This window comes from Bufo bufo, chromosome 11, assembly GCF_905171765.1.
Source record: "Bufo bufo chromosome 11, aBufBuf1.1, whole genome shotgun sequence".
NCBI classification, from domain to species: Eukaryota; Metazoa; Chordata; class Amphibia; order Anura; family Bufonidae; genus Bufo; species Bufo bufo.
Genome location: NC_053399.1, coordinates 70,954,114 through 70,974,639, shown reverse-complemented (window position 1 = coordinate 70,974,639; position 20,526 = coordinate 70,954,114). Strand labels below are relative to the sequence as shown.

The following is a 20,526-nucleotide window of genomic DNA, read 5'->3' as shown; positions in this document are numbered from 1 at the left end:
TGGATGTCGCTGTATTCTGCAGCCAACAGTTGCTACTGGTGGTGCAGACATGCCACACTGAACGTCTCGGTGAGGAAGACTCGGGCCCCAGAAGTTGTTCACACCAAGATAAGCAGACTGGAACGACAGTGATGTACTTCCAGTGTTCATCACCAAAACTGGAGTGATGCACATCCAATGCGATTATTGGCATGTAGTGGGATTGAAACCTAGTTGCTCCCAGATCTCCAGTGATGAGGAGATGGCTGCAATTGCCCGGTGGAGCATCCAGGTTCTTCTCCGGATCCAGCCCACCTTCCTTCTCCTACGGTCCCCCAGTTCCAGAAGATATGATTGAAGCCCATTCTAAAAAGCTTTTTTTTTAAAAAAAATTTATTTATTATTAGATAAAGGATTGGATTTGTTACTTTGGACTTCTAAGTTTAATTATGTGTCACATGATTCATCTGAAGAAATCATTCCTCATCATCAGATTAAGAAACAAAGGGGCATCCTTGTTTTCCTGTTGAGGACACAGATAAGTTATTGAGAGCAATTATATCTAGAGAAAAATAGGAAAGCCAAATAAAGACGCTATAGATGTTTTCCAGTTTCCAAGCTTTTATTCCCGAGATATTAAAAGAAAATATCCCTTTGAAGAGGATGTCTCGGCTTCTTGGGATAAGGCTCCCAAAATTGATGTAGCCATTTCAAAGGTTTCAAGGAGCTCAAGGCCACTTCTAACATCTGGCAGATCATAGATATCTTTTCCTGAGTATACCCATTAAAGCTGTCAATAGATCCACCTCGGCCCCTCTTCCTAGGGTTCCTTCTTGGAATCTAAATTTAATTTGGAATGCTTTAACCCCTCACCTTTTAAACCCTTACCTTTTAAATAAATTAAACATCTTACACACAAATTAACTTAATTGGTAGCTCTCACTTCTGCCCAAAGGATAAGTAGTTTGCAGGCTCTTTCCATTAACTCCTTGATTCCCGGAGGACTTCTTGTTTTTGCGTTTTCATTTTTCTTTTTCCCATTCACATTGAGACAACTTGTAGTTTCTAATGGCACCACTTAATATTGCATACAATTTTGTATGAAGCGGAAAAATATTCCAAATGGGTGGAATTGGAAAAAAATTCTGCCACAGTTTTATGGGTTTTGTCTCTACAGCATTCCCTATGCGGTAAAATTGCCCTGTACTCTTCATTCTCTAGGTTAGTACCATTACAGCAATACCACATTTATTTAGTTTTGCTTGTATTTTAATACTTAAAAAAAAAATTACTTAGAAAAAAGTCATTTTTTCTCTTCATCACCAGATTTTTACCCCCATTGCTTTTTTATAGTTATGTCTACGGAGCTGAGTGGGAAGGCCCTTTTTTTTGTGGGACAATCTTTAGTTTTTATTGATACCATTTTGGAGTAGGTAAAGATTTTTTTGGGTAAGTGAAGTGAGGAAAAAATGGCCAATCGGCCATTTTCATTTTTCTTTCTCTTATGCCATTCGCCATATGCAATAAATATTTATATATTTTTAAGTCATGGGCGTTGATGCCCATGATAATTTTTTTATTTTAATTCTGGGGAAAGAGGGTGATTTAAATTTTAAGTCTAAGCTCCATTTGTGGTTATACTATGGAGGCCTGCCACCGGTAGGCCTCAATAGGAACTACAGCTCTGATACACTGCGTCTCTTCAGAGAGAAACGGTGACTCAGAGTGAAGGAACGGCTCCCCTGATTGCTGCATAAAGGAGCTGCTCCTGACCCAGAGGCGCACTTTTTTTTTATGGTTTGTCAGCATTTAGATGCCGTGGTCATCCTCCATTTGCTACATTTCTGGAGGATAGAGTCATAATTTGCATGAACCTGGCTTTCCTTCCCAAGGTAACCTCAAATTTGCACAGGTCACAAGAGAGAGTACTGCCCTCCTTCTGTCATACAGGGAGTTCAGAATTATTAGGCAAATTAGTATTTTGACCACATCATCCTCTTTATGAATGTTGTTTTACTCCAAGCTGTATAGGCTCGAAAGCCTACTACCAGTTAAGCATATTAGGTGATGTGCATCTCTGTAATGAGAAGGGGTGTGGTCTAATGACATCAACACCCTATATTAGGTGTGCATAATTATTAGGCAACTTCCTTTCCTTTGGCAAAATGGGTCAAAAGAAGGACTTGACAGGCTCAGAAAAGTCAAAAATAGTGAGATATCTTGCAGAGGGATGCAGCACTCTTAAAATTGCAAAGCTTCTGAAGCGTGATCATCAAACAATCAAGCGTTTCATTCAAAATAGTCAACAGGGTCGCAAGAAGCGTGTGGAAAAACCAAGGCGCAAAATAACTGCCCATGAACTGAGAAAAGTCAAGCGTGCAGCTGCCAAGATGCCACTTGCCACCAGTTTGGCCATATTTCAGAGCTGCAACATCACTGGAGTGCTCAAAAGCACAAGGTGTGCAATATTCAGAGACATGGCCAAGGTAAGAAAGGCTGAAAGACGACCACCACTGAACAAGACACACAAGCTGAAACGTCAAGACTGGGCCAAGAAATATCTCAAGACTGATTTTTCTAAGGTTTTATGGACTGATGAAATGAGTGGCTGGATTGGTAAAGGGCAGAGAGCTCCTGTCCGACTCAGACGCCAGCAAGGTGGAGGTGGAGTACTGGTTTGGGCTGGTATCATCAAAGATGAACTTGTGGGGCCTTTTCGGGTTGAGGATGGAGTCAAGCTCAACTCCCAGTCCTACTGCCAGTTTCTGGAAGACACCTTCTTCAAGCAGTGGTACAGGGAGAAGTCTGCATCCTTCAAGAAAAACATGATTTTCATGCAGGACAATGCTCCATCACACGCGTCCAAGTACTCCACAGCGTGGCTGGCAAGAAAGGGTATAAAAGAAGAAAATCTAATGACATGGCCTCCTTGTTCACCTGATCTGAACCCCATTGAGAACCTGTGGTCCATCATCAAATGTGAGATTTACAAGGAGGGAAAACAGTACACCTCTCTGAACAGTGTCTGGGAGGCTGTGGTTGCTGCTGCATGCAATGTTGATGGTGAACAGATCAAAACACTGACAGAATCCATGGATGGCAGGCTTTTGAGTGTCCTTGCAAAGAAAGGTGGCTATATTGGTCACTGATTTGTTTTTTTGTTTTTGAATGTCAGAAATGTATATTTGTGAATGTTGAGATGTTATATTGGTTTCACTGGTAAAAATAAATAATTGAAATGGGTATATATTTGTTTTTTGTTAAGTTGCCTAATAATTATGCACAGTAATAGTCAACTGCACACACAGATATCCCCCTAAAATAGCTAAAACTAAAAACAAACTAAAAACTACTTCCAAAAATATTCAGCTTTGATATTAATGAGTTTTTTGGGTTCATTGAGAACATGGTTGTTGTTCAATAATAAAATTAATCCTCAAAAATACAACTTGCCTAATAATTCTGCACTCCCTGTAATCCTAAATTGGACAAGGAAAGGGAATTTTTTCGTTGTAAGGAGGTGTTTACTTAAATATATTCAGGCTTCAGCAGAATGGAAAAAGTCTGCTCGTTTTGTGATCTTTCAGGGTCCTAATAAGGGCAAGGCAGCATCAAAGAGTTTATTGGCTAGGTGGGTCAGAGTAGGAATCTCTCTAGCATATCTAGCTTTAGGTTGTTCTCGGCTCACTCTACTAGATCCTTATCTACTTTATGGGCTGAAAAGGCTAATGCATCTGTGGATCAGATTTGCAGGGCTGCCACGTGGTCTTATCCTTTTACACGTCTTGATCTCAGTCCTTTTGATCTTTCTTTTGGCAGAAAGATTTTACAGTCAGTGGTCCCTCCCTAAGGAAGGGTTCTATTTCTCTGTTGTCTCTGTGGTGGAGTAGAATAATTATGATTACACTTACCGGTAATCAGATTTTCCGGACCCCGTGACTACACCCTTCCTTATTCCCTCTTTGGGTTTTTTTCTTCATGGTTCTTCATTTTATACCTACTGATGGAAGAAAGGCTTCACCTTTTTACTCTGTAGGTCTTCAGTCCCTGTGGGAGGATTCTTTGTGGTGCTGTTATGGTGTCTGGAAAGTCTGATTATCTAGAAGTGTAATCATCAGTTCCTTTCACCAGTTTTGATAAACCTGTCACGTTAAACATGGCGTCTGAGTTTCAGACAGCATGTTGTAGAGCAGGAGGAGCTGAGCAGATTTATGGAAAAAGATTCAGTATACCTTGTCCTTTATGCATTCAAATTTTTGCCTGTTCTGGGCTTTCAAGTCAAGGAGGCAATCCTATCAGTGATTGACAGCCTTCCCTCTATGAATATGTATAGACATGAGACAGAGACGTGTCAATTACTGATAGCACCACCCCCTTAACTTCAATGCTCAGAAGAAGCAGGAATTTAAATTAATAAAATAAGGTATACTGAATCTTCTCCAATAAAACTATATATTAATCTGCTCATCTCCTCCTGCTTTATAACATGCTGCCTGTAGCTTACATTGCATTTTCATGCAGGTACCCTTTAATGTGTACTCTATTGCAAAAAGTATTTGGACACCTGACTATCATACTTGCTGTATATGGGTTTGTTGGACATCTTATTCAGAAACCATGGTTTAATATGGATGTGGGGGTCCTGTTTGTGCCTTTAACAGCCTCCACGTTTCTGAGAGGTTTTTCCACAAGATTTTGTAATGTGTATCTGGAATTTGTGTCGATTCTGCCATAAAAGCCTTTGTCAGGTTACCCACTGATGTTCAGCATTGAAGGTCATATCGGAGTTGAAGTCAAAGATCTATAAAGGCATTCAAACTGCTCAAATTAGATCTTTGTCATTGCTTTGTGTGCAGGTGCACAATCATGCTGGAACAAACTGTTGGCAGAAAGTTGATAGCAAAATGACTTTTTGTATCCTGTAGAAGACGGGAGATATTTATGCAGCGTCCTTGCTGTGTGTTTTTCATGGTCTGCTGCTCAGCGGCTTAGCTGTTGTTACTTCTAGACAGTTAAAGAGAATCTGTCACCATAATCTTGACCCATTATCTGAGGTAGTATATCAGCAGTACTGCAGATAAGGAGTCCAAAGTCCCATTGTTTTATTTTCCTTCTGCCCCTGTACCCAGCTGTCAGCACTGCAAGTTGCAATGAAATACACAGTCTGCACTGCTCTACCATGCAAATATAATGCATACACAGCAGTTCTGGCAATTTATTTCAGTGCAGCTTTAAATGCTGACTGTGGGGGGATTGGGGCAGTAAGAAAATAACAAAAATAGGGATCTGGACCCTTTCTGCAGTACTATTCATGTACTACTGTAGATTATGGTCCAAGACAGACCTGGTCACAGATTCCCTTTAAACTTTACAATAATAGCACTTGCATATGACTGGGGCAGATCTAGCAGATCATAAATTTCACAAACTAGCTTATAGCAAAGTTGGTATCCAAAGACAGCACCACATCTAAAGCTATTGAGCTCTTAAGTATGACCCATACTATTGATGTTTAAGTGTATGGCCACACATGGCTGCTTTTGGGTTCAAATGTTGCATATTAATAAAGGCACGCATGGCTAAAAAAACTGAATTCAGTAATTAGGAAGGGTGTTCGCATACTTTTGATCATATTAAGTATCTTTCAATTGTGACGTCCAAGGTCTCTTCCCTGTTTGCTATGAATATGACTGATAGGAAAATGAAATACTTGAGTCTTCCTGCAGTCACAACATTGGAGCCAGTTTAATACCATGAAAGTGTTTTAAAGTTGTATATCTAGCTAGCATAATAAGGGCACATACATTGATATAAAAAGTCTACAAACCCCTGTTAAAATGTCTGGTTTCTGTTATGTAAAAAAGAAAAATAATTTCAGAACTTTTTCCACCTTTTAATGTGGCCTATAAACTGTACCACTCAATTGAAAAACAAACTGAAATCTTTTAGGTGGAGGGAAGAAAAAATATGGTTGAACACGTGTGCACACCCTTAAACTAATACTTTGTTGAAGCACCTTTTGATTTTATTACAGCACTCAGTCTTTTTGGGTATAAGTCTATCAGCATGACACATTTTGACTTGGCAAGATTTGCCCACTCTTCTTTGCAAAAACACTCCAAATCTGTCAGATTGCGAGGGCATCTCCTGTCAGGGCTCCAGACTAAAAAAAAATATCAAGGAGCCATTGGCTCGTAACCTGAAAAATTTAGGAGCCAAATGAAATTTTTAGTCGCCAAATTTAAAATACATAATATAACTGGGATGCTTAGGAGCATGGGGTTTTCTAAGCTACAGCCACTCATTTCCATGACCTGTCGGACTAGCCAGATTCGTGTTGATAATCCCTAGGTGCTGGGTCCCGGCTCATTCGCTTCCCGGCCTCCGCTGCTTGTCTTGGGTTTCTCCACGAAAACGTTTGGCTGCAGTGGCATCAAGACAATCTCTGGCCACAGTGGAGATCCGCTTTCCGTGCATTACATGACCATTTAACATAATGCATGGGAAGCAGTGGTCAGTCATTGGCTGTAACACCGTCAAATAGGAGGTTTTCATGAAGGGACTCAAGACAAGCAACAAAGGCTGGGGAGCAAATAAGCCGGGATCCAGCACTGGGCATCAGGCAAGTATGATCACCAACAAAGGTCCTGCCAGTCTGAGGTCCAGAAATTAGTGTATCCGAACCCTTTAAGGAGTAATTTTTATATTTTTCTTTAAGGGGTTTCAAACCAGTATTATTCTATATGTGACACAGAATGGGTTCAAAAAAACTATCCCCACTGCACTCCTTAAAAGGCCAATCACTTGAGAGTCGCCACTGCAACCAGTGACCACATCAGCAGGCATCACGTGTTGACGGGACCAGCATGACAGTGGGGGTAGGGCAGCTTTTTTTCTTTTTTTTTTACATTAAGAAAAAAGCTTTATTCTTTATTCTCAACCCCTCTGCTTGCCGGTCAGTGAATGAAAACCTCTTGTTTGCTGTTTCTTGAGGAAAGATTGCCCATATTCTAGTGCTGCTCACTGTGGCTGGACATGGACATTCAGTCTGTCAATGTCAACCTTAAAGGTTTCCATTCACTGCCAGCAAGCAGAGATGTAGGAAAGCTAGGGGACCTCCTCTGGCAGCTGAACTAGCCTGTGCTTAACCCCTTATAGGCTGCTTCAGTGCCATTTTCCCTCTTTTTAACTCTACCACATGACTTTGGCACAGAAAGGAGCCGTTAAGGCCTCTCTGCCCATCACCCCCGTGTCAGTAGTTTTCTAGAACGTGCGCAGTATAGGCGGCAATCTCTCCTTGTCAATTGGCGTGCCTTGGGACTGCTGAGCGAACCCCTAGGCCGGGGGAGTCCCACCATTTCATCACAGACTGACGGGAAGGTTGACATCCGATTGCTACTCCCTATGTGGAAGTGAATACTGGTCTTGTGAAAAAAGGGGAATAGATTAGATGATTTATGATCAGAAATGGTTACTAGTCTGTGCATTGATAGGATTGCGCTGGTTTCACTCCGGAGTCTGTCTGCAGGAGCTCTGTACTGCCGGGGTCGCAGAGCATTATATTGATTTATGATGCTATGTAACCCTTACAGTTCTGGAATGTATTGGATAACACTGGCCGCATTAGGTCAGTGTTATCCAGTACATTCCAGACCTCTAAGGGTTACATAGCATCATAAATCAATATAATGCCATGCGACCCCGGCAGTGCTATGCAGACCAGGACAGCTAGTGTTAAAGCAGCACAGCCGGTGCTTATACTTGTTCTTACGGATCTCTGCCTTCTCCTCGTGACCCCATAAGGACCCAGTCCTATAAAACACACTAATAAATCTGCATACGGGTGACTCGCCTCGTGTTATCAGCCGTGGACTGTGCGGCCCTAGTTGAAGTGTCTCCAGCAGCTCAGCGCCACAGCACAGACTCAACTCCAAAACTTGCCAGACTGCTGGAAGCGGGAGCACAAGCCACGCCCACCCTCTATGCCGGGTAATCTGAGGGGCGGGTCTTCACCCAGCAGACGGCTGCAGCGTGTCTCTGTCTGCTGGATGAAAGCCTTTTTTTTCTTAGAGGCAGAGCAGCGAGCGGAGGGTCTAGGCGCAAATGGCGACAAGACTACAAAGTCTTGTCGCCATTTAGCAGTTCTAAGTCGCATTGGCGACCATTTTGGTCGCCATCTGGAGCCCTGTCCTGTGCACAGCCCTCTTCACACCACCCCACAGATTTTCAATCGGATTCAGGTCTGGGCTCTTGCTGGGCCATTCCAAAACTTTAATCTTCTTCTGGTGAAGCCATTCCTTTGTTGATTTGAATGTATGGTTTGGGTCGTTGTCATGCTGAAAGATGAAGTTCCTCTTCATGTTCAGCTTTCTAGCAGAAGCCTGAAGGTTTTGTGCCAATATTGACTGGTATTTGGAACTGTTCATAATTCCCTCTAGCTTAACTAAGGCCCCAGTTCCAGCTGAAGAAAAATAGCCCCAAAGCCTGATGCTGCCACCTCCATGCTTCACTTGTGGGTATGGTGTTCTTTTGGTGATGTGCAGTGTTGTTTTTGCACCAAACATATCTTTTGGTATTATGGCCAAAAAGTTCAACCTTGGTTTCATCAGACCAGAACACCTTTTCCGGCATGCTTTTGGGAGACTTCAGATGTGTTTTTGCAAAATGTAGCCTGGCTTGGATGTTTTTCTTCGTAAGAAAAGGCTTTGGTCTTGCCACTCTACCCCATACCCCAGACATATGAAGAATATGGGAGATTGTTGTCACATGTACCACACAGCCAGTAGTTGCCAGATATTCCTGCAGCTCCTTTAATGTTGCTGTAGGCCTCTTGGTAGCCTCCCAGACCAGTTTTCTTCTCGTCTTTTCATCAATTTTGGAGGGACGTCCAGTTTTTGGTTATGTTACTGTTATGCCATATTTTCTCCACTTGATAATGACTGTCTTCACTGTGTTCCATGGTATATCTAATGCCTTGGAAATTCTTTTGTACCCTTCTCCTGACTGGTACCTTTTAACAACGAGATCCCTCTGATGCTTTGGAAGCTCTCTGTGGATCATGGCTTTAGCTGTGGCTAAGAAGATTTCAGGAAAGGCCAACTAGAGCAGCTGAACTTTATTTGGGGTTAATCAGAGGCACTTTAAATGATGGCAGGTGTATGCTGACTCCTATTTAACATTATTTTTAATGTGATTGCTTAGTTCTGAACACAGTTATATGTGCACACTTACGCAACCACATTATTATTATTATTATTTTATTTTTTTCCCTTCACCTAAAAGATTTCAGTTTGTTTTTCAATTGAGTGGTACAGTTTATAGATCACATTAAAGGTGGAAAAAGTTCTGAAATGATTTATCTTTGTCTAATTTTTCTACAGCACAGAGACCGGACTTTTTATATCCACTGTACGTATTCAATGAGCTACATACAAATTTGTGGATCTGCAGCACACATTGGCATGCTCTTCATGTCGTGCAGGTTTTGTTTGTGGACATTTTCTGCAATATGTGAATGAGATTTAAAAATAATAATCTTTTTGCTACTGTACACACAAATCTTCTGCAGAAAATTTGTCTAGTGTGGCTGTATCCTAAAAAAGTCTGTAATTTTTTTAATAGGAGGAAGATTTGAAGTGGGTAGAAGAGAACATTCCTTCATCGGTTACTGATGTGTGAGTATGTCTAGTTCACAGTAGGTGCAGAATATATAAATGTATCTAGTGTTGCACTCTTAGAAAAATGCCATCCATTTATGTTATTGAAAGGAAAACTGAAGACCACAGAATGTAATAAGGCTAGGATTACATCTGCAGTGGAGGTTTTGGTGAGAGCCTCCATTGCAAAAAAAACAAGACAAAATACCAGTATCTAGCCACAGGCTTGCACTTATTTGCCTTATTTATTGATATGCCCATACGTTGTCTGTAACTTAATAGTAGTAACAATAGTACTGGACTACAAAACTCAATTTGTCTCCAAAGCACCAACAAGATACTGTTGACACATCGACAGACCTGGTACTTTGAGTATGTAAAGGTTTTTGTTTGTTTGTTTTTGCTTTGAATCGGCATTGTAACACATGTCTCAGTAATGCTACTTCCAGGATTTCTATATTTGGCATATGCAGGACACCACCAGTGCCCAAAGAATCCCATTCATTATAATGAATTCGGTATTAATTTGTCAGAATGTGGTATTCATGAGAGAGATCCGGCAGAACCCAACATAGTAAATTGGATCCTTCGGGCACCAGCTTATGCCAGTTACAGCAATTCCAGTATTCTGTTTCTCTGACTGAACACAATACTGGAATTAGGAAGACCGATGTGGACGTAGCCTAACGGGAAACTTGTAAGGATATCAGTCAGCTGTAGAATTGTCAGGTGCAGCTTTTTTGCTTTTCTTTTACCCATCACATGACAAATAAACAACCCTGCTTACAGTATTTCATGCTTTTCTAAAAAAAAATTGCATATTACAAGCAGTAATTCCAGGCAACCACTTTAACCACTTAGGGACCAGGCTAATTTTCACCTTAAGGACCAGGTCATTTTTTGCAAATCTGACCAGTTTCACTTTAGTCACATATTGTACTTCATGACACTGGTAAAATGGAGTAAAAAAATATCTTTTTTATTCATAAAAAAATATCAAATTTACCCAAAAAATTTAAAATTAGCAAATTTCAATTTCTCTACTTTTATAAAATAGTTATTATTTTACATTCCCCATATGTCTACTTCATGTTTGGATCTTTTTGGGAATTACATTTTATTTTTTGGGGACGTTACAAGGCTTAGAAGTTTAGAAGCAAATCTTGAAATTTTCCTGAAATTTTCAAAAACCGACTTTTTAACCAGTTGCCGCAACTGTAACGCCGAAAGGCGTCATCGCAGCGGCTGACCCAGGCTACGCTAACGCCGATTGGCGTCATCTCGCGTGAGCCGAGATTTCCTGTGAACGCGCGCACACAGGCGCGCGCGCTCACAGGAACGGAAGGTAAGAGAGTGGATCTCCAGCCTGCCAGCGGCGATCGTTCGCTGGCAGGCTGGAGATGTGATTTTTTTAACCCCTAACAGGTAATTAGACGCTGTTTTGATAACAGCGTCTAATATACCTGCTACCTGGTCCTCTGGTGGTCCCTTTTGTTTGGATCGACCACCAGAGGACACAGGTAGCTCAGTAAAGTAGCACCAAACACCACTACACTACACTACACCCCCCCCCCCGTCACTTATTAACCCCTTATTAGCCCCTGATCACCACTGATCACCCCATATAGACTCCCTGATCACCCCCTGTCATTGATTACCCCCATGTCATTGATCACCCCCCTATAAAGCTCCATTCAGATGTCCGCATGATTTTTACGGATCCACTGATAGATGGATCGGATCCGCAAAACGCATACGGACGTCTGAATGGAGCCTTACAGGGGCGTGATCAATGACTGTGGTGATCACCCCATATAGACTCCCTGATCACCCCCCTGTCATTGATTACCCCCCTGTCATTGATCACCCCCCTGTAAAGCTCCATTCAGACGTCCGCATGATTTTTACGGATCCACTGATAGATGGATCGGATCCGCAAAACGCATACGGACGTCTGAATGGAGCCTTACAGGGGCGTGCTCAATGACTGTGGTGATCACCCCATATAGACTCCCTGATCACCCCCCTGTCATTGATCACCCCCCTGTAAAGCTCCATTCAGACGTCCGCATGATTTTTACGGATCCACTGATAGATGGATCGGATCCGCAAAACGCATACGGACGTCTGAATGGAGCCTTACAGGGGCGTGATCAATGACTGTGGTGATCACCCCATATAGACTCCCTGATCACCCCCCTGTCATTGATCACCCCCCCTGTAAAGCTCCATTCAGACGTCCGCATGATTTTTACGGATCCACTGATAGATGGATCGGATCCGCAAAACACATACAGGCGTCTCCCTGGAGCCTTCCAGAGGGGGTGATCACCCCATATAGACTCCCTGATCACCCCCCTGTCATTGATCACCCCGCCTGTCATTGATCACCCCCCCCCCCCCCCTGTCAGGCTGCATTCAGATGTCCGTATGATTTTTACGGATCCACGGATACATGGATCGGATCCGCAAAACACATACGGACATCTGAATGGAGCCTTATAGGGGGGTGATCAATGACAGGGGGGTGATCACCCCATATAGACTCCCTGATCACCCCCCTGTCATTGATCACCCCCCTGTCATTGATCACCCCTCTGTAGGGCTCCATTCAGACATTTTTTTTGGCCCAAGTTAGCGGAAATTATTATTTTTTTCTTACAAAGTCTCATATTCCACTAACTTGTGTCAAAAAATTAAATCTCACATGAACTCCCCATACCCCTCACGGAATCCAAATGCGTAAGATTTTTTAGACATTTATATTCCAGACTTCTTCTCACGCTTTAGGGCCCCTAGAATGCCAGGGCAGTATAAATACCCCACATGTGACCCCATTTCGGAAAGAAGACACCCCCAGGTATTCCGTAAGGGGCATATTGAGTCCATGAAAGATAGAAATTTTTGTCCCAAGTTAGCGGAAAGGGAGACTTTGTGAGAAAAAAATAAATAAAATCAATTTCCGCTAACTTGTGCCAAAAAAAAAAATATTTCTATGAACTCGCCATGCCCCTCATTGAATACCTTGGGGTGTCTTCTTTCCAAAATGGGGTCACATGTGGGGTATTTATACTGCCCTGGCATTTTAGGGGCCCTAAAGCGTGAGAAGAAGTCTGGGATCCAAATGTCTAAAAATGCCCTCATAAAAGGAATGTGGGCCCCTTTGCGCATCTAGGCTGCAAAAAAGTGTCACACATCTGGTATCGCCGTACTCAGGAGAAGTTGGGCAATGTGTTTTGGGGTGTCATTTTACATATACCCATGCTGGGTGAGATAAATATCTTGGTCAAATGCCAACTTTGTATAAAAAAAATGGGAAAAGTTGTCTTTTGCCGAGATATTTCTCTCACCCAGCATGAGTATATGTAAAAAGACACCCCAAAACACATTACCCAACTTCTCCTGAATACGGCGATACCACATCTGTGACACTTTTTTGCAGCCTAGGTGGGCAAAGGGGCCCACATTCCAAAGAGCACCTTTAGGATTTCACAGGTCATTTACCTACTTACCACACATTAGGGCCCCTGGAAAATGCCAGGGCAGTATAACTACCCCACAAGTGACCCCATTTTGGAAAGAAGACACCCCAAGGTATTCCGTGAGGGGCATGGCGAGTTCCTAGAATTTTATATTTTTTGTCACAAGTTAGCGGAAAATGATGATTTTTTTTTTTTTTTTTTTTTTTCCTTTACAAAGTCTCATATTCCACTAACTTGTGACAAAAAATAAAAACTTCCATGAACTCACTATGCCCATCACGAAATACCTGGGGGTGTCTTCTTTCCAAAATGGGGTCACTTGTGGGGTAGTTATACTGCCCTGGCATTCTAGGGGCCCAAATGTGTGGTAAGAAGTTTGAAATCAAAATGTGTAAAAAAATGACCGGTGAAATCCGAAAGGTGCTCTTTGGAATATGGGCCCCTTTGCCCACCTAGGCTGCAAAAAAGTGTCACACATGTGGTATCTCCGTACTCAGGAGAAGTTAGGGAATGTGTTTTGGGGTGTCATTTTACATATACCCATGCTGGGTGAGAGAAATATCTTGGCAAAAGACAACTTTTCCCATTTTTTTATACAAAGTTGGAATTTGACCAAGATATTTCTCTCACCCAGCATGGGTATATGTAAAATGACACCCCAAAACACATTCCCCAACTTCTCCTGAGTACGGCGATACCACATGTGTGGCACTTTTTTGCAGCCTAGGTGGGCAAAGGGGCCCACATTCCAAAGAGCACCTTTCGGATTTCACCGGTCATTTTTTACACATTTTGATTTCAAACTACTTACCACACATTTGGGCCCCTAGAATGCCAGGGCAGTATAACTACCCCACAAGTGACCCCATTTTGGAAAGAAGAAACCCCAAGGTATTCGCTGATGGGCATAGTGAGTTCATAGAAGTTTTTATTTTTTGTCACAAGTTAGTGGAATATGAGACTTTGTAAGAAAAAAAAAAGAAAAAAAAATCATCATTTTCCACTAACTTGTGACAAAAAATAAAAAGTTCTATGAACTCACTATGCCCATCAGCGAATACCTTAGGGTGTCTACTTTCCGAAATGGGGTCATTTGTGGGGTGTTTGTACTGTCTGGGCATTGTAGAACCTCAGGAAACATGACAGGTACTCAGAAAGTCAGAGCTGCTTCAAAAAGCGGAAATTCACATTTTTGTACCATAGTTTGTAAACGCTATAACTTTTACCCAAACCATTTTTTTTTTACCCAAACATTTTTTTTTTATCAGACATGTAGAACAATAAATTTCGAGAAAAATTTATATATGGATGTCGTTTTTTTTGCAAAATTTTGCAACTGAAAGTGAAAAATTTCATTTTTTTGCAAAAAAATCGTTAAATTTCGATTAATAACAAAAAAAGTAAAAATGTCAGCAGCAATGAAATACCACCAAATGAAAGCTCTATTAGTGAGAAGAAAAGGAGGTAAAATTCATTTGGGTGGTAAGTTGCATGACCGAGCAATAAACCGCTAAAGTTGTGGAGTGCCGATTTGTAAAAAAGGGCCTGGTCTTTAGGGGGGTATAAACCTGTGGTCCTTAAGTGGTTAAGGACCAGTTCAGGTCTGAAGTCACTTTGTGAGGCTTACATAATAGAAACCACCCAAAAATGACCCCATTCTATAAACTACACCCCTCAAGGTATTCAAAACTGATTTTACAAACGTAGTTAACCCTTTAGGTGTTCCACAGGAGTTAATGGCAAATGGAGATAAAATTTCAGAATTTAAATTTTTGGGCTAATTTTCCATTTTAATCCATTTTTTCTAGTAACAAAGCAAAGGTTAACAGCCAAACAAAACTCAATATTTATTGCCCCGATTCTGTAGTTTGCAGAAACACCCCATATGTGGCCGTAAACTACTGTACGGGCACACAGTAGGGTGTAGAGGGAAAGGTGCGCCGTGTAGGTTTTGGAAGGCAGATTTTACTGGACTGGTTTATTTACACCATGTCCCATTTGAAGCCCCCCTGATGCACCCCTAGAGTAGAAACTCCATAAAAGTGACCCCATTTTGGAAACTACGGGATAAGGTGGCAGTTTTGTTGGGACTATTTTTAGGGTACATATGATTTTTGGTTGCTCTATATTACATTTTAGTGAGCCAAGGTTACCAAAAATCGAAATTCTGAAATTTCATTCAACACGTTTCACGGCCTCTCGAATCTGAAGATTAACTTTCAGAAATCAGAGGCCTTGAATGTGTCTCTACCGGCCGCGCTTGTGTCCGACCTAGTCGCCTCCTTCCCATTCAAGTGGGCATCTGGGGCAGTGAAATATCTAGGCACATTTATCCCCACTGATCTGAAGGAGGTGTACCACAGAAACTTTATCCCTCTCCGGGACCGGATCAGGGAAGATCTTAAGAAGTGGTCGAAAGGACTGCACACGTGGTTTGGACGCTGTGCCATTTTCAAAATGAACATCCTCCCACGGGTGTTATACCTCTTTCAGACCCTCCCCATCAAACTCCCCTCTAGTTTCTTCAACAGGATCCATGGGGACTTATTTTGGTTTATTTGGGCAAAGGGTGGCCCGAGACTTGCCAGATCTCTTTTACACATACCGAGGGACAAAGGGAGGCTAGGTGTACCTGACCTACGTAAATATCACTCGGCCTCCCTGCTCCAAAGGATAGTGGACTGGTCTAGGCACTCACAGCTTAAGCAGTGGGTATCAATTGAACAACTCTGCTCGAACTGTCCGCTGGCCTCCCTACCCTGGGTAGATATGAAACTCCCTTCAGTTCTTTCTAATCATCCCACAATTGGTCCCACCATTTCACAGTTCCATAAAGTTAGAGATAATCCTCTGATCTCGCCCTCCCCCTCGCCTTTATTACCTATCTTGGGAAATCCCACCTTCCCGGCGGGTTGCAGGGGAGGACCATTCTTGCAGTGGCGGGCTAATGGTAGGTCCCGTGATCCCTTTTTCAGAACTTCAGGCAGATGGCTCACCTATGACGAGATTTTGAGTATAACAGATTCCTGCCCTTTGGGTTTCTGGAGAGCTAGACAACTGACGCATTTTCTATCCTCTATTCCGACCTCCACGGGGTATGACAGGGCTCTTACCTCTTTTGAGAAAATTTGTGTTGGGCGCCTACAGACATTCCCTTTCCGAGTGTTATCAGTCCTTGGTAGCCCCTCAACAGGACTATCTTCCACCTTATGTGGCTAAATGGTCCCAAGACTTGGGAGTGAACATCCCCCCTGATCACTGGTCAAAACTTTTCTGTCTGCTCTACAGGTCATCCATGGCGATTAGGTTCCAGGAGGCGGGTTATAAGATAATGTCCAGATGGTACTATGTTCCAGACTGCAGAAAATGTTCCCATCCGCGTCGCCTGTTTGCTGGCGCTGTGACTCTGCTATGGGCTCCATGTTGCACATTTTCTGGGATTGCCCAAAAATTGGTCCTTTTTGGCAGTTGGTCCATAAAACTTTGTCCTCAATTTTCCGATTTACAATACCACATACCCCTGGTTTCTTATTATTATTCCTCTCGGATCTGCCAATGAGTGTGCTTCGTAAGTCATGTCTGTGCTCCCTGGTGATAGCGGCTAGGTCATGCATCCCTGCGAGATGGAAGCTGTCTTTGCCTCCAACAATTAGTTGCTGGATCCAAAAGGTGGAGGAGATCCGGAGAAGGGAGGAACTTACCTCGCAGCTGCGAGCCAAGCATAAATCCTTCCTTGATTCATGGGCCCCTTGGTTTTCTTTTCAGGAGTCTCAGGAGTTTCAGGACCTTCTGACCTGAGTTGCGGATCTTACCCTGTGGTGGTACACCCTGTGGTGGTACCCCCCCTCTATTACCCCCCCCCCCCCCTTTTAGTGTTCATTGTCTGTGAGTATTGCTCCTCTCCTTCTGTTGTTATTTGTCTAGTGGATTCACTCTTCAATATGTTTACACTTATGCTACCTCATGCTTCCTGGTAGTTTTGTTTAAAGGCCAGGATTATGTTTTTATTATTTTATCCCGACGAGGTCATTGATCAGCCAAAAGGGATCCTGCTCTGACGAGGTTCCTCACATTATACTACAGTTGCCAACAGACATTATGTTGATTGGTATATAAGGCGATCTCGGTGTTGTGCTATATCGTTGATACACTGGAAGTACTGTATTGACTTTGCTGATGCACGGTTTGTTATCCGTATACATTTAAATAAAGAATTTAAAAATATAAAAAAATCTGAAATTTCATCTCCATTTGCCATAAACTGTTGAACACCTAAAGGGTTAATAAAGTTAGTAAAATCAGTTTTGAATACCTTGAGGGGTAAAGTTTCTTAGATGGGGTCACTTTATGGAGTTTCTACTCTAGGGGTGCATCAGGGGTCCTTCAAATGGGACATGGTGCCCAAAAAAAAGGCCATCAAAATCTGCCTTCTGCGCCCTGCCATTTGGTCATACAGCAGTTTACAACCACATATGGGGTGTTTCTGTAAACTGCAGAATCAGGGTAGACTCTAAGATGGCCGCTGTATTTATAGGGCTGTGACATCACCGGGCTGGCTGGCTGCTGATCGGCTGTATACATGGCATTATGGGTCATCCCGCCTTCCCAGAGTTCATTGCCCATGTCCTCGAACATGTAGCGCCATTGTAGCCGGCTAGCCGCCATGTTAGGAAAAATTGTGATTCGTTACCACGAAGCAAGAGGAAATTAGCATTAGTTAAGAATCAAGTTTTTCCTGAAATTCGGCAGCTTCAATTCGCTCATCTCTACTCACCACCCATCCAGAGGGACTTATGAAGAGATTGTTCCCGCACTCCCCCCTCAGTTCTAGCTCCCTGACTCCCCTGCACTTTTGGTCCCCATCAACATCTGCACAGTCAGGGTCAGGTGCATTCCTGCAGCTAATAACTGGCCTCAGATGAGATGTGCTCCCCAAGCAGCACATCACATGCCAGTCATTGTCTGCAGTGGCACACGTGACCCTGTCCATGCAGATGTTGACAGACTGGTAACAGAAGTGCAGTGAACAGCCAGGGAGACTGAACCAAGCAGGTTAGCATGTTTCTCTTCACAGGTTCAGCTGGCTGGGAGTGGGATTTAAAAATAAAATAAAAAATCCCTGACAATCCCTTTAAGCACTAAGATGCACAATGTAGATATTTAGGCCTCTTTCACACGGGCAAGTTTTCCACATGGGTGCAATGCGTGAGGTGAACTCATTGCACCCGCACTGAATCCGGACCCATTCATTTTTATGGGGATGTGCACATGAGCGGTGATTTTCACGCATCACTTGTGCGTTGTGTGAAAATCTCAGCATGCTCTGTATTGTGCGTTTTTCATGCTACACAGGCCCCATAGAAGTGAATTTGGCTGCTTGAAAATCACAAGCATCTGCAAGCAAGTGCGGATGCGGTGCGATTTTCACACGTTTGCTAGGAGACTATCGGGATGGGGACCCGATCTTTATTATTTTCCCTTATAACATGGTTATAAGGGAAATAATAGCATTCTTAATACAGAGTGCTTAGGGAGGGGTTAAAAAAATTTAATTAAATTAAACTCTCCTTAATTCACTTGACTGAAGAAGTTCAGGTCTGGGTACCAAACATGCTGATTTTTCTCACGCGCGTGCAAAACGCATTACAATGCTTTGCACTTGCGCGGAAAAATCACACATTTTCCTTTGACTCACCTGCTTCCTATCCGGCCCTCACACGCGACGCCCATGTGAAAGAGGCCTTATGCAGAATTATGTCAGGATAAATACAGTGCAATTTCATTTTGTGTCTTTCTTGCAGGGCTCTCCCTGCATTATTGGATTCAGATGAGGTCAGTATGTGGTTTTTTTTTTCCTCCTAGTTGCAAAAGTAGAACTTATGATAGTCATGTGCTTGGCTGTAGTGAGTCACCCTGCACTTACTAGCAGTGAATTGTCAGAAACTGAAGATCATGTTAATTTTGGGTTTCCATGGGGGAATGAGATAAAGAATGAAGTCCCTCTCGCCTTATTGGGATCAGACTGCATAGGTGCACGGGCCCGCCTAGAGGAAAGGCTTAATTCAAGTTTTAAAAGAATATTGTCCTGCTCTCTGATTAAAGCACAATACAATCCACATTTATTTCATTACATTAAAATGCATTCAGCATTGTGTCCAGCAGACAGTAACCTTACAGAGTTCACATATCCGAGATATCCAAAATGCGTAAACGTTACTGTCGGACACAATGCTGGATGCATTTTAACATGTTCCATTAAAATTACCTTGAGGATGTAAAAAAAATACAGTAATTTCACTGAAGAATATGGATGTTGTTATTATTTTTTTTTTTACAGGAGAGGATGATCACACATTTTGAAAGATCTAAGATGGAATAAAGAAATTGAATGAAATATGGAAGCACCAGATGGGATGCACAAAGCAGTATACTGAACATCACAGATTAGTTGCCCTGGTTTTAATCTTGAAGGAAAATATTGATTATAAAGACTTCCCTTGGAACTTTACACTTCAAATCCTTCTTATTTTAAAAAGTTCAAAGAATTTACCCAACTGTATAACATTTGTCTATACAAGCAGGAAGCTTGGAGCAAGAAAAAAATGTTTTCACCTGATAGCATCTCCGAAACTCTGGTGTGGAAAAGTGCTTTGTACCAAACTGGAACAGACAGGTGTTTGCAGAACTTGCACTTTAGTTTCATGTGTTCTGATTTGCATTTAAAAGAGAAAAAAGACTGGCAGCACAGTCTATGTTTAGGTGGCTAGCTGATTTGGGGTGAACAATATGTGGAATATTTGTACATTTTATTCTTTTGCATTTTTATGGGATATTCTGTTTACAAAATTCATGCTTACCATTTTTAGGCCTCTTTCACACGACAGTATTTTGCGTTCAGTATACTGGACATTTTTTGAGTTCAGTATACGGAACATATACTGAACCATTCATTTCAATGGTTCAGCAAAAAATACTGAAGTGTCTCCGTGTGCATTCCGTTTCAGTATTTCTGTGCCGTGAAAAGATAGAACATGTCCTATTCTTGTCCGCAAATCACGGTGCTTGGCTCCATTCAAGTCAATGGGTCCGCAAAAAAAACTGAACACATACGGAAATGCATCCGTATGTCTTCCGTTTCCGTTCCGTTTTTTGCTGAACCATCTATTGAAAATGTTATGCCCAGCCCAATTTTAGCTATGTAATTACTGTATACTGTATATGCCATACGGAAAAACGGAACGGAAAAACGGAACAAAAACGGAAACACAACGGAAACAAAAAACGGAACAACGGATCCGTTTAAAACGGACCGCAAAACACTGAAAAAGACATACTGTCGTGTGAAAGAGGCCTTAGTTTAACTGGGCTTTTTCAGCCTAAAGAATCAGACCTGTTTTGCTCTTTACATC

At 42.2% G+C, this 20,526-nt stretch overlaps 1 protein-coding gene across 2 annotated transcripts in view; it reads left to right on the top strand.

The window, feature by feature from the left end:
- TMEM87A (transmembrane protein 87A) overlaps window positions 1-19,983 on the top strand; it is a 276,779-nt gene extending 256,796 nt beyond the window's left edge. For both annotated transcript variants that reach the window (XM_040412084.1, XM_040412083.1), the window contains exons 18-20: window positions 9,601-9,653; window positions 18,919-18,949; window positions 19,455-19,983. In XM_040412084.1, the coding sequence (XP_040268018.1) occupies window positions 9,601-9,653; window positions 18,919-18,949; window positions 19,455-19,496 (126 nt within the window). In that variant the 3' untranslated portion in view covers window positions 19,497-19,983. The remainder of the gene's footprint in view (window positions 1-9,600; window positions 9,654-18,918; window positions 18,950-19,454) is intronic.
- Window positions 19,984-20,526: the final 543 nt, after the last annotated feature.